Genomic DNA, 13,695 nt, shown 5'->3' with positions numbered 1-13,695 from the left:
TACTGGACTTGATAGACCCTTGGTCTGACCCAGTATGGCAAGTCTTATGTTCTTATGACTGCCTTTTGCCATTTTAGGCTTAAAGATGTCCCGTTTCAACTTAGATACAGTTGTGCTTCTTTTGTTGTTGCTGCTAACCTTGCCAACATTTTCTTTACCTCCTCTGCCTTCCCCTACCCCTGACATGATGGATATTGTCACTCTAGGAGTTTGGATTATTAAAATTATTTATTTTCTTATTGGTACCATAACTTGACATGGGGGATGAACACGAATGGAACAAATATGATTTGTTTAATTTTGGGGCACCCCCCTCCATTCATTCCGCTATCCCAAAATAAATGAATGGGTCCCATTCATTTTGGGATGCCTATTTGTTTTAAACAAATGCACATCCCTATACTGCTCATCTGTCCAAAATGGCTGGGTATAGCAGGAGAAGATGATAAACACAGCCCTGTATAAAGAGAAGAGCTTGCATGTAGTCATGCCTGTGGGGTTGGCAGTTGGAAGATATCCTTTGCAGTATGGAGATGGAATAATTGGATAGACTGGATGAACCTTTCAATATTTTTCAGATTTTCATACCTGTCCTGATTGTCCTCCCACAGGGTTTCTTTGTGTGCTTGCTATCTTCTCTGGCCTGCAGTCCCCAGCATGTTTAATTGTCGTCATTTTCTTCCTTTGTTGTGCAATGACTATTAAATATGATGAAGGCATTAAGAGTGGCCCTCTTACTCCCAGCTCCCTCATGTAGGCTTTTAAAATGTTGGTATGACAGTTTCCTTTTGATTATGAGGACTTCCCATTAAATAGGAACTAGCTCCTTCTAGATTAGGGCTCCAGAAGTCTTCATTCACAACTTCCTAAGGATTATCTTCCTATTTTATATCTACCCCCTCCCTCAACGCAGTCCTGCCATCACAATTACAGTCTTTGCCAGGTGCAACAAACTGCATCTCCCTGAAGAACTTTGCAAACATGTTGCATACATTTGGCCATTAGATGTCGCTTTTGAGCAATGAGTGAGACCCCCACTTATTCACAGGAGCTGAGAACACTGCCTTTGCAACATCCTCAGTATGAGCTAGTCTTGCAGGCAGAATCCTGGCTATGAAATTGAACCCAAGTTTCTTGCCTGGTTGAGCCACCAGGCCAGATCCAGTTATGCCAACTTCTTGTGTTAAAGTGAATTATGTTCAATCCCTGGTACCTTGCTTCTGTCTCACCCCCTTCCCTCCCTCCCAGTGCCTTCCCTCTCTCTCATCCTTTTTGTAGCTCTGGCTCTTTGTGGTCAACTTTTGAAAACTAGTCAATATTCAGAAGGGTTTGTCTGCCTAAGATCTAGACATAACCATCAAATCTAGGGATTAAATATATTCCCCACTGATTGGATAGATTTTAGCAAGGATATTTAGCAGGAAACTTGTCCCACTGAATATACGTGACAAGTTATCCAGCTAACTTTTAGCCTGACTCACCGACTTACTGAATATGGATCACTAAGAGCGTAAGGGCCTGTTAATCAGTACCAAGAACCAGTTCAGTTTTGATTTATCCAGGTGTGGTCAGTGGCTTTTACTTAACTGGCTAATGTTTTATCCGGCTAAGTGAAAGGCAGGATGGGACATTTCAGGGCAGAGCCACTGGTCCAATATTCAGCACTATCTGGCTGAGATAGCTAGATAAGCATAGGACTGCTACTTGCCTATCTACAGTTAACAGGATAAACTTATCTGGATAACTATAAGATGGTCGAGCATATTCAGCAGCACAGCTGCACCACTGAATATCTCAGTCAAGACAGCTGGAAAAGTTTTTCTAACGTGTACAGGTTGATAGTGGTTTGAATATTGGCCCCTAAGCTTTTTGCGCTGTTTAAAAAATTAATTTCCAGTACATTTTTCCAGTGCTCGATGATCTTAAATACTCTACCTGCAGATTTCAGCATTCAGATTCTTTTTCAGTATTGATAATGACGACATAGAACCCATGCTTAAATGAATTCTACATAGTAACATTTTAATACTTATTTTGTTACAGGATCATCCATTACATTTTCACTGAAAAACATATTCTGTATTGGAATTTGGCTTCTCCCACGCTACATGGATCGTACCTCATCATCTTGCTCATCCTCATCCTCGGAATTAGAGTTTTTGTGATTCCTGGAAGTCAGGTTATTAATACCATGCAAGTAGGATCCTGTGCAAAATTCAGCTGGAGAACGTGGGTGTGTTGGCACAAAAATAAACACTGAGAAAAGAGAAAAGAGAAAAATCTTTATTATGAGTAAGATATTTAGGATAAGATAATTACAGAGCATGAGTATAACCTTGGATTTGTAAGTTATATTTTTCTCTTCCCCAAAAAGTGCACATCAATGGGTTACTTTCTTTGTAAGCATAACATTTTTAACTGATTAAGACTATAACTATGCTAAAAAGCAGCTTTTTGTTAATTCATATGATTTCTTTCTAAGTTGAACCCAGAAGGCAGAAGCGAAACTTAAAGCTGACCTTTGACATACATTCACAATCTGGCTAATCTTAGGAATACTTTTAGTATTCCAGCAGCCTTGGCTATTTCCACAAATCTGATCAGTTCAATCTTATTATTTTCTGCTTCTTTCCTACCCACCAACTGGTCTGTCTCCACAAACAACCCTCTCAGGTGTACGACTGCCAATGGGATCCACTGTTTTCAGGACAGTTCTGCATTTACTGCACTGGGAACGCAATGTGGATGTAAGAATTACAAGTCCCAGCATGCAGTGGGGGCAAACAGGCCTAGTCTAACCTGCCCTAAAACAATGGCATTAGTTTATTTATTTTATTTATATTCTGCCTTTCATGAATTTTCAAAGCAGATTGCATTCAGGTACTGTAGATATTCCCTGTCCCCAGAGGGTTTGCAATCTAAGTGAAACCTTCACTCCAAGGGTGGGGGTTAAGAGCCTTCTTCAATTTCAGTGAACTGCAGCAGAAACAAAAGAGGGCAAGGCAGCTCTGTAACAGGAGTGGCCAGTCCAGGAAAACTGGAGTGAGATTGAAAAGGTTGCCAGACCCTTACTGTGAAGGTGCTTAAATGACCATTGAATAGATGAGTCAGAGACTCAGATAGGGGATTTGCATCTCCACAGTTTCCTTGATTACTGCAGGGAACTTGCAATGAAATATCACTTTAAAACAAACATGTCATTTATCAAGCAGCGCATTAGGGCTCTAATGCTTGTTATGTAATGGTATATTGTGCAATATTTTGCATGTCCCCACCCAGATATCCTCTCCTATTTCAATGACCACCTTTGCATTGTGATTTGCATGCATGAATAATGTAAATGCATGCAAAGAAGGTCATTACTAGGCAATTCAATGCAAATATTTTATATGGACAACCTAGAAGGTGGCCAGCCACAATAAAATAACACCTCCTCCCTGGTAAGCGTTGGATGTGTGGCGAGAGGCCCGTGACTCTAACGCGGGTCCTGAGGTTCCGCTGCACATTTAAAGCGGCAGGGAAAATAAGAAAAAAAAACACGGTCAAACAGGGAGGTTGATCAGGGGTTAATGCTGACTCCCGTTTCAACTCAGGGCCGCCTCAAGCGGCGTCCCCACTCCCCTATAATAAAAAAAAAGTTTAAAGTATGTATGTAGCGATGGTGGTAGCAGCCCCCCTCCCCCTGCATAGTCAAAGCCCCCTCCCCCAGTTCCCCCGACAGTCAAAGCACCCCCCCCCAGTCCACCCAAAGGACAAGCCCCCTTCCCAGCCCCCCTGACAGTTAAAGCCCCATTCCCCTGCCCCCCTGAAGGACATGCCCCCTCCCCCATGCCTCCAACCCCCCCGACAGAGCAGTCACCACTCCCCCCCACCACCCTGGCCTCTGACTGTCAAAGCCCCCCTCCCTCTGGGCCTCCAAAGGACAAGTCCCCCTTCACTGCCTCTTCTGGCCCCCCAACAGTCATGGAATGTCAGGATCCATGATAGGTTCAGAATTCAAAAAGTCAAGCCGAGGGAACAGGACAGACCAACAGACAAGACAAGGCATGGAAAATGGACAAGACAGACAAGGATAAGGCACCATTTGCTATGATGGTATTAATAAGCAATAATAGCTTGTGATCTGTCTAATGTTTGGGTATTTGCCAGGTACTTTGGACTTGGATTGGCCACTGTTGAAAACAGGATACTGGGCTTGATGGACCCTTGGTCTGACTTAGTATGACATTTCTCATGTTCTTATGTATGAACAAATCAAGGACTGGGCACGAACAAGGCAAGGAAGCAACATGCACTGGGACACAAGGCACACCAGGAGATCTGTTGCTGAGGTGCTGGCTGGTTGCAAGGGACATCCGTATATTCGTATGAAGGATGTAATGTCATTAGCCAGCAGCACAGAAGGTCCCAGCTAGGGGACCTATAAAGAGCATCCAGAGTTACAGGAAGTTCTACCTTGGGTCCTGGTACAGCATGCTGTCAGATGCTATGCCAGAGTCGCTTCAGATCAGACCTGAGGGGAGAGTAACAGCTGGGGAGAAGCTTCTCAATATGCAGCCCATTTGGAACATGTCCTTCTGAAAGCTTGTAAGGAAGGGGGCATTCACGGCATAGAACATGGACAGGGCTCAAACTGAACAGATAGTAAGGATGGCCTTATACTTAGATGTGACTGAGATCAAAATTGGGCTAGCAGAAAAGAGGAGGAACCCTCTTCCCTTTGTTACTGTAATGAGAGGGTTCAGGAAAGAGAATGAATGAGAGGCTATCAGGAGCTCTCTAAGTCACTCCAACAGAGAGGGACCCCACCTCAAATTGTAAGGGCGTATAGAACAAGAGGTTAAGACTCTCCAGCATCATAAAGAAACCTCTGCTATGGTTCAGAATCCACAGGCGCAAAAGGGTGAGGGAGGTCACATGGACCCACATCGACCCCAGAGAAGAAATACCAGGTTAGAATCCATGAGCTGGAGTCAAGCCTGGAGGCCCTTCAAACCAGACTTGACTCTCCAGTGAAAGTTTACTCCCCCCAGAGTAACTGGAGGGGGGAAGAGCTGCCCAGATAATCCAGAACCAAAGTGCTCACATCAGGAAGAAACACTAAGCATTCTGGTGTGTGTCACGGATGTGGGAAGCCAAGGTACTAGAAGAGAGAATGTAAGTTCTCCCTGGCCACATGGGGAGGGGTGGGGACCTCCCAAAATCAGAGGAGCCATGGAGGATCCAGAGAAGGAAAGCACCTGGGAGCCCTATATGTTGATAGTGCTAGGTCACCCCAGAACTCATCCAATTGGGCAATTATGCTAGGGGGCTAGTGGGATCCAAAACTATTGTCCCTATCTGAATTGCAGGTCTGGCCACCCAGGCCTTATTAGATAGTGGGTCCCAAGTTTCTCTTGTATACTGGAGCTTCTATGATGCTAGGTTGTCACACATCCCACTCCAACCACTGAGGGATTGCAGCAGAGGGACATAAGTAACTATAGTTGTTCCTATGAGGGCTACATAGTGGCGACAGAGGAGTTTCTCCAACACTTACAGGAGGAGCCCGAAAGTTTCAGGCTTTGATACTGGTGAATCCAGATTCCCAGTATGGAACCCATACCCCAGTACTATTAGGTACCAATTCACACGTTGGCCATGCTACTGATGCAATTAATAGCAGTGGCTATTCCTAAGTAAACTTGATTAATAGCCGTTAATGGACTTCTCCTCCAAGAACTTATCCAAACCTTTTTTGAACCCAGCTACACTAACTGCACTAACCACATCCTCTGCAACAAATTCAGAGCTTTATTGTGCGTTGAGTGAAAAGAATTTTCTCCGATTAGTCTTAAATGTGCTACTTGCTAACTTCATGGAATGCCCCCTAGTCCTTCTATTATTCAAAAGTGTAAATAACCGAGTCACATCTACTCGTTCAAGACTGCTCATGATCTTAAAGACCTCTATCATAATCCCCCTCAGCCATCTCTTCTCCAAGCTGAACAGCCCTAAACTCTTCAGCCTTTCCTCACAGGGGAGCATTTCCATCCTCTTTATCATTTTGGTTGCCTTTCTCCATCGCAACTATATCTTTTTTGAGATGTGGCAACCAGAATTGTACATAGTATTCAAGGTGCGGTCTCACCATGGAGCGATATAGAGGTATTATGACATTTTCCGTTTTATTAACCATTCCCTTCCTAATAATTATTGCCTGTTTTTACCTTAAATTCAACCCCATATATATATATAGATAGATAGGTAATCCCTGTCCACAACTACCCACTTAAAGGCTAAGAAGTTCAGTTTATGAATAAGGTAGTTTCTCTCAGTTTTACTCAAATTGCGGCCTGCATAGGCCACAGATGTTAGTCCTGCTGGATATGGCTGATATAAGATCGCCACTAAGCCCTCCAGGCAAGCATCTATTTGCAGTTTCTAGGGCTTGCCTGAATCAGGAAAAGCAAGTACTGGTGCATTAAACAGACACTGTATGGTCCTTCTAAAGGCAGTCTCACATTCTTGAGTCTATCTTGTGCCAGATGACTCTGATACCTTGTAATAGTTCCTCTTGTCAGCCACCCTATGCTTCTGCTTCTTGTTCATGGGTGGATTACCATGCATCAGCCCCAACAATGGATTTACAATCTTTGAAAAATCTTTTACAAACCATCTATAATAATCACTAAATCCAAGAAAGGAAATTACTCTCTGAGGTTGGTTGGATATGGCCAGGTGGTGAGGGAGGCTATCTTATCAGAGTCTATGGCCAGTCCCTCCTTAGAAACAAAATGTTCAGCATACTTAGCTTGACAAAATTTGCACGGATGGCACTCGGGAGTGGACGTGAGCTTGACCTCTTGTGCCACAACGCTTCCTGTGCAACCTGGGGGCTGGCCATGGTCCATGCTGCTGGTGGGTGAATGAGTGTGTGTGTGTGTGTGTGTGTGTGAGGGAATTTGGGGGGAGTAAGAGCTTGTGTGTGTGTTGCGAGGGGATAGTTGGAGAGAGAGGGGTCTGAGAGCCTTTGTATGACATTGTGTGTATCTCTGTGAGAGAAGAGGTTGTGCAAGTGTATTAGAGCATATCTGTCTGTGCATATGTGAGAGAGAATGAATGTGAAAATGTGTGGTTGGTTGGATATGGCCACCTGGCCATATCCAACCAACCTCAGAGAGTAATTTCCTTTCTTGGATTTAGTGATTATTATAGATGGTTTGTAAAGATTTTCAAAGATTGTAAATCCATTGTTGGGGCTGATGCATGGTAATGCTGTTACTGTGACAATCTCAGGGTGACTGGAAATCAAGAGTTCCCAGGGTTTTTAAAAAAAATCTTTCAGTTTAATTATTGGATGTATTTGATGTGTCTGCTGTTTTGAAATATTTTATAGGCTCTTGGATAATTTTTAAAAAATGTATCTTACTTTAATTAATGTTATTCTATTCATCAGTAATTTTGAAATATTTATTCTTAGTATGCTTTTACTATTATAATTGATGTTTTAGGTTTCTTGATTTTATTTGTTTTATGAGGCACGGTGGTTCTGTTTTTCCATTGTTAGACACAGTCTGGCTCCTTGGAGTTTCCATTTCAGTTTTTGTCTGCATATTGCTAGTTCTAATTTGTGATCCTTTATTCTGTATTTGGTGAGGGTCTGTCTCTGCTCTGCAGTGTGACCAAGGTGAGAGTTTCTGCTAGCGGGTAGTGTCTGTGTAGGGATCTATAGAAATCGGGTTTGTTTCGTTTCCCCAGTAGGTGGTGTATTGGTATTCTGGGACCCAGTGTAATGTTTACAGTGCTGTTTTTTTCACAGGTAAGGGTTCTTGTTATTTGAGTCCCTGTTAACGTTATGCTAGGTTTGCTGTATAGATTTTGAGTGTCTTTTTTGCAGGATTTTGTGTTAGTTAATATTGTTTCTGGCACTGGAGAGTATCTGTGCTGCTGTTACTGTGAGGTGACATCAGATTGTGAAAATAATATTTTGAATTATTTTGTAAGAGAAACATCCAAACTCCATTGTTGGGGAGTTTCTATGAATGCACAGAGTTACAGAACTGGAGGTGCAGGATATTTATTGACATTCTTTCCCTTCCTGTATACATTCCAGACTTCACTCTGATGGCCATTTAGGATTAGTTGAATAAGGCTATCAAATAATTTTAACAATAGTTTACTAGAAGTTTGAAACTGGCCAGCTTTTTGAAAATTATGCAGAAGACCCTTTTGAGGCTTTTTTTTTTATAGCAATCTAAAGGCAGGGGCCATGCTATGGAGGTGAGTGTGAAGTGTGGAAATGGCATTTTGGCTCTCCCCCCACCCCCTCGCCCAAATTCTTCTGTCTAGAGACACCAGTGATTTTCTGAGACCTTAAGCATAGTACAAGAAGGATTGGGGGGGGAGGGGGGGCTGGAGATGTGGCTATAATGCAAATTAAATCCACCCCTATTAAAATGAGCTACTTTGCATGCATGAATTTTGGAAATGGTTTCAACCAGACTTGGAGCTAGGGGGCACTTTGGATCCAAACTAAACACCAATGCAACTTTTATTAGAAGTAGGATGGTTGCAGAGGTGGGGAGGAGGGGGGGGGGGTATGGTAGTCCCCTCCAAACCACTAAGGTCATTTTTTTCTGACTGGGGGTGGGGAGGCCATTAGACTCAAGGATTTTTAAATTTTCACAGGGGGAAGGGGGCAGTAATTATTGCAAAGGAGGGGGTTATGCTTGGGCCAGGGGTGATTTAGACATCTAAGGGAGGGGGTGGAAAGCGGGGTGGGGCATCAGTGAGTGTTTTTGTGGAATTGTAATTTTTATTTTATGGATCCCAAGCTGCCCCTGCAGGCAGTGGGAGGGGAAGAGTGGGCGGGTGGGGATCTGAAAAGAACCCTAGGGGAGGGAATTTTCTATTTGGGGAGGGGCAGTTTTTGAGCCTTGAGCCCTTCAGCGCAATGGCAGCCTGGCCGAGGTGACCACCATTGCGTGACTAGGCCCATTCTGCCACATGATTTTAGGTCATATGTTTCTCCCCCAAGCAGAAACTGTGTGGAGCAACTGCTGCAATATTTTATCTGGGAGGGGTTACATATCACAAAGATGTTCCTCCCCTCCCCTCCCCTCCCTGTGATATCTGGCACCTCTCATGATAAAATATCTTGGAGTAGTAGTAAATCATTCCTAAGTTTTGTACCTGAAGTTATTTGCCCAAAGTCACTAGAAGCAGAAGCATTGGGCAGTGCACTTGAATGAAAGGAATAGTATGAACAAATATGAACATAATTTAGTGAATGTCTTATTTTCCTGTTAAATAGATAAATAAGGGTCTGATTCATCGAGGCATTTTTCCATAGACCTAGAATGGGAGAAATGTATTTGGAAAACTCTGTTTTCCATGAATAGACAGGAATGTCAGTTGTGGTTGCTTCTTGTCCCTGATTTGCCTGCCTCAGGGCCAATGCAAGAGTATTTGGCACTCTAGGTAGAACTTCGGTCATGCGCTCCCCTTCTCCAGTATACCTACTGGTGGCAGCTCTAGAATAGCGTTCCCTCATACGGGTGGTAGTGGCTCTGGCACAGCAGCCTTCTGGGTCTTCTGCTACCCCAACAATTTTGGCACACTAGGCAGCCTCCTAGTTTACCTAATGGCAGCACCAGCTCTGGCCCGCCTCTCCTCCCCAAGCCCAACCAGTAGTGTGTCTGCTACCTGTGCCCTTCCCCCCCCCCCCCCTCCCATTTTCTCTCCTGAATTGCTTCTAGCTTTGAGCGAAAGCTGTAGCAGGGACACTACCTTCCTTTGATACCAGGTACATTGTGAAGATAAAGCTGTACTGTGGCAAAGAGGGATAAAAAAGGCAGACTAGCTGGGCTTTATTCAGGTATTCTCTGTAACACCAAACTAAAAAAACTATACCCTTAGCATCTATATATTTATTTATTTATTTATTTATTTAGCACTTTTATATACCGATTTTCCAGTAACAGAATTACTAATCAAGTCGGTTTACAATTTCAACAGTAACCATGACAAGATGATATCAAACTTGTCATACCAAAGTGCACCAATTTCCAGGATTCGAACACTAACAGTTGACAGTTTTATCTGAAAGATAGCACTGTAGGAGATACACGATGTTTTTACTACTGTAAGCAACAAAATATGAATTCTAACTTCCCATGGACACTGATTGATGTTCCAGCAAGGAATACAAAGACAACACAAAAAACAAAATGAGGAATTTTTGACCAGAATAAAAATATGTGCCCAGGTTATCTGATCTGCTTTTTAACTTAAGGGCTATAGCTTTTCTCCACAAATAGTAAGCTAAGACCTGCCCAGTGATAGGTCATTCAGGGTGAAACGACCCAAGTTTGCTCGAAGACCCAAGAAAAGCAGCCTATCCAAAGGTTAATTTATCAGATAGGTCAGCTCACAGAAAAGCGCTGACACAGCAGGGCAGTGCTGGTCAATAGGTTACTGATCTGAGACCAACTCTTGTCTTGGCTTCCACGCTGCAGGAGCAGTGACCCCCCCACTGATTGGAAGGGGGGGGGCAAGCACTCTGAAATGAAGAAATGACCCCATCCATCCCGCTGCTTGACTATGCATGAACTGTTTACATATATGCATGTCTGGACTGTTAAAAGCAACAGGGAGAGAGGGCTTTGGAGGCGACCAGCAGAAGGATTCCATACACACCAGCAGAAGATGTTGCCTGAGACATCACCTCTGCCCCTCCCTGCAGTGAAGCAGAAGAGCTCCTGTATCTGCAGGTAAGAGAATCCTGCCTGTTACCTGGCTGCTCCTTCTCCAGGGCTGAGACAAGCCTCATCATCCCAGCAAATCACAGGGGCAAAGAATGCAAGCTTTCTTCTGCAAAGGCTGTCTCAGAGACTGCTGCAGAGTGAAACAGAAAGTAATCTCCTAAAGTTATGGGTGTAGTTAACTAATTACATTTATGAATATACCCTAAGCAAGTCAAGATCTCTGATATGCTAAGTTTACTAATGATGCAGAGCTTTACTCAGTATAAATTAACTTACTTATGTCTTTCTCTCTCTTCTCCTAGTTCCATTACCCTTGTTCATTGTAACTTCATTTCCTATGCACTAGTTTCAGTTTTATTGTTGTCCTGCACACCTTGTTCAAATGTAAACCGGCATGATGTGATCTTATCATGAATGCCGGAATATAAAAAACCCCAAATAAATAAATAAAATAAAATAAATCTGTGCTTTGTTAAAGACATTAGAGGCATATGCTTATCTTATTACTGCAACTCCCTATTCCTAGGCCCTACCTTCAAGCTTACTAAAACCACTTCAGTTACTCCAAAATGCCTCTGCTAGATTATTACTAGGAACAAGGAAATCTGACCACATCACCCCCCTTGCTGATGGCACTGCACTGGTTTCCTGTACAATCCAAATTTCACTATAAAGTATTATCCCTAATATTCAATATCGTCAACAATACTGACCAATGCTTATTAGGGGTGACACTTCAACACTATGCACCACAGAGAACACTAAGATCACTAAACAAAGAACTTCTAATGGTGCCTTTACTTGGAAGGGACTGAATGTTTTCCATAGCAGGCCCCAAGTTGTAGAACTCCCTTCCAGAGTCATTACACCAGATAAAAGAAAGAAAGAAAGACTTTCAAACGTGAACTGAAAACATGGCTCTTTAGAGAGGCTTATGATCTAACATAAAACACCAATATACTGAAAACCTCATGGTCAACACAAGAGACAATGGTAGAGAAGTGAGCAATAAGTAATGATTGATGTAAGTGAATTAGAACCTGCATTTGCTGTAATGCTGAATTTGAAAATGTACAAGTATGAAGAAAGACATGGTTTAATGGAACACAGTCAACATGAATTTACCCAAGGGAAGTCTTGCCTCACAAATCAGCTTCATTTTTTTGAAGGGGTTAATAAATGTGGATAAAGGTGAACTGGTAGATGTAGTGTATTTGGATTTTTAGAAGGCATTTGACAAAGACACTCATGAGAGGCTTTAAAGAAACTAAAAAAAGTCCTTTCGTGGATTACAAACTGGTTAAAAGACAGGAAACAGAGAGTAGGATTAAATGGTCAATTTTCTCAGTGGAAAAGGGTAAACAGTGGAGTGCCTCAGAGATCTGTACTTGGACCGGTGCTTTTCAATATACTTATAAATGATCTGGAAAGGAATACGATGAATGAGATTATCAAATTTGCAGATGATACAAAATTATTCAGAGTAGTTAAATCACAAGCGGATTGTGATACATTGCAGGAGGACTTTGCGAGACTGGAAGATTGGGCATCCAATGGTAGATGAAATTTAATGTGGACAGGTGCAAGGTGTTGCATATAGGGAAAAATAACCTTTGCTGTAGTTACATGATGTTAGGTTCAATATTAGGAGCTACCACCCAGGAAAAAGATCTAGGCATCACAGAGGATAATACTTTGAGATCGTCAGCTCAGTGTGCTGCAGCAAAAAAGCAAACGGAATGTTAGGAATTATTAGGAAGGGAAAGGTTAATAAAAAGGAAAATGTCATAATTCCTCTGTATCACTCCATAGTGAGACTTCACCTTGAATACTGTGTACAATTCTGGTCGCCACATCTCAAAAAAGATATAGTTGTGATGGAGAAGGTAAGAGAAGGGTGACCAAAATGATAAAGAGGATGGAACAGCTTCCCTATGAGGAAAGGCTGAAGAGGTTAGGATTGTTCAGCTTGGAGAAGAGATGGCTGAGGGGGGATATGATAGAGGTCTTTAAAATCATGAAGGTCTTGAACGAGTAGATGTGAATCGGTTATTTACACTTTTGGATAATAGAAGGACTAGGGGGCACTCCATGAAGTTAGCAAGTAGCACATTTAAAACTAATCGGAGAAAATTCTTTTTCACTCAAACGCACAATTAAACTCTGGAATTTGTTGCCAGAGGATGTTGGTTAGTGCAGTTAGTTTAGCTGGGTTTAAAAAGGTTTGGATACGTTCTTGGAGAAGTCCATTAACTACTATTAATCAAGTTGACTTAGAGAATGGCCTCTGCTATTACTGGCATCAGTAGCATGGGATCTTCTTAGTGTTTGGGTACTTGCCAGGTTTTTGTGGCTGGTTTGGCCTCTGTTGGAAACAGGATGCTGGGTTTGATGGACCCTTGGTCTAACCCAGTATTGCAATTTCTTATGTTTTTATGAAGAATATAAATCTACTGTCATGTTGACCAAGTATATGTACAAACATAAATAAGAACAGATACCTGCCATGGCTCTGTTATTATTTGCGAATAATTGTGGGTGGATCCTTGGGCCAGTGGCAGATGACCACGCCCACGGGGGATGATCCAGAGAGGGGCCACCGGTCAGGCTCAGAGTTGGGAGACAGACACCAGATCTTTTAATAAATTGTATAGTGAACCACCAGAGGTGGCAGTAGTGAGCTGGAAGAGCCTGGCTGGGCTGTAGTCCCTCAGGCACTAGAACAGCGATCCCAGGATGGCTGAGCTGTTCAGAACTGAACATAGTGAGTAGGCAGAGTTCAGGAACAGAATCTTGATGGTAACACTCTCCAGAGGCTGGAATGAAGTAGGCCCTCGAGGAGCGAGTACCTGGTTCCAGGGAAAGCTCTGAGAGAGAGATGGTAAACTCACTGGTGTTGTAGGCAGCAGTGACTTCCTGGCAGAGGTTGTATTCGGTAGCAGGTCCA

General features: G+C 42.8%; 1 protein-coding gene across 5 annotated transcripts in view; it reads left to right on the top strand.

Moving 5' to 3' along the window:
- LOC115089624 (phospholipase B1, membrane-associated-like) overlaps positions 1-2,256 on the top strand; it is a 284,201-nt gene extending 281,945 nt beyond the window's left edge. For all 5 annotated transcript variants that reach the window (XM_029597717.1, XM_029597719.1, XM_029597715.1 and 2 more), the window contains one exon: positions 2,044-2,256. In XM_029597717.1, the coding sequence (XP_029453577.1) occupies positions 2,044-2,067 (24 nt within the window). In that variant the 3' untranslated portion in view covers positions 2,068-2,256. The remainder of the gene's footprint in view (positions 1-2,043) is intronic.
- Positions 2,257-13,695: the final 11,439 nt, after the last annotated feature.

This window comes from Rhinatrema bivittatum, chromosome 4, assembly GCF_901001135.1.
Source record: "Rhinatrema bivittatum chromosome 4, aRhiBiv1.1, whole genome shotgun sequence".
NCBI classification, from domain to species: Eukaryota; Metazoa; Chordata; class Amphibia; order Gymnophiona; family Rhinatrematidae; genus Rhinatrema; species Rhinatrema bivittatum.
The sequence above is the reverse complement of the archived record's forward strand: the minus strand, read 5'-3'. Positions and strand labels throughout refer to the sequence as shown.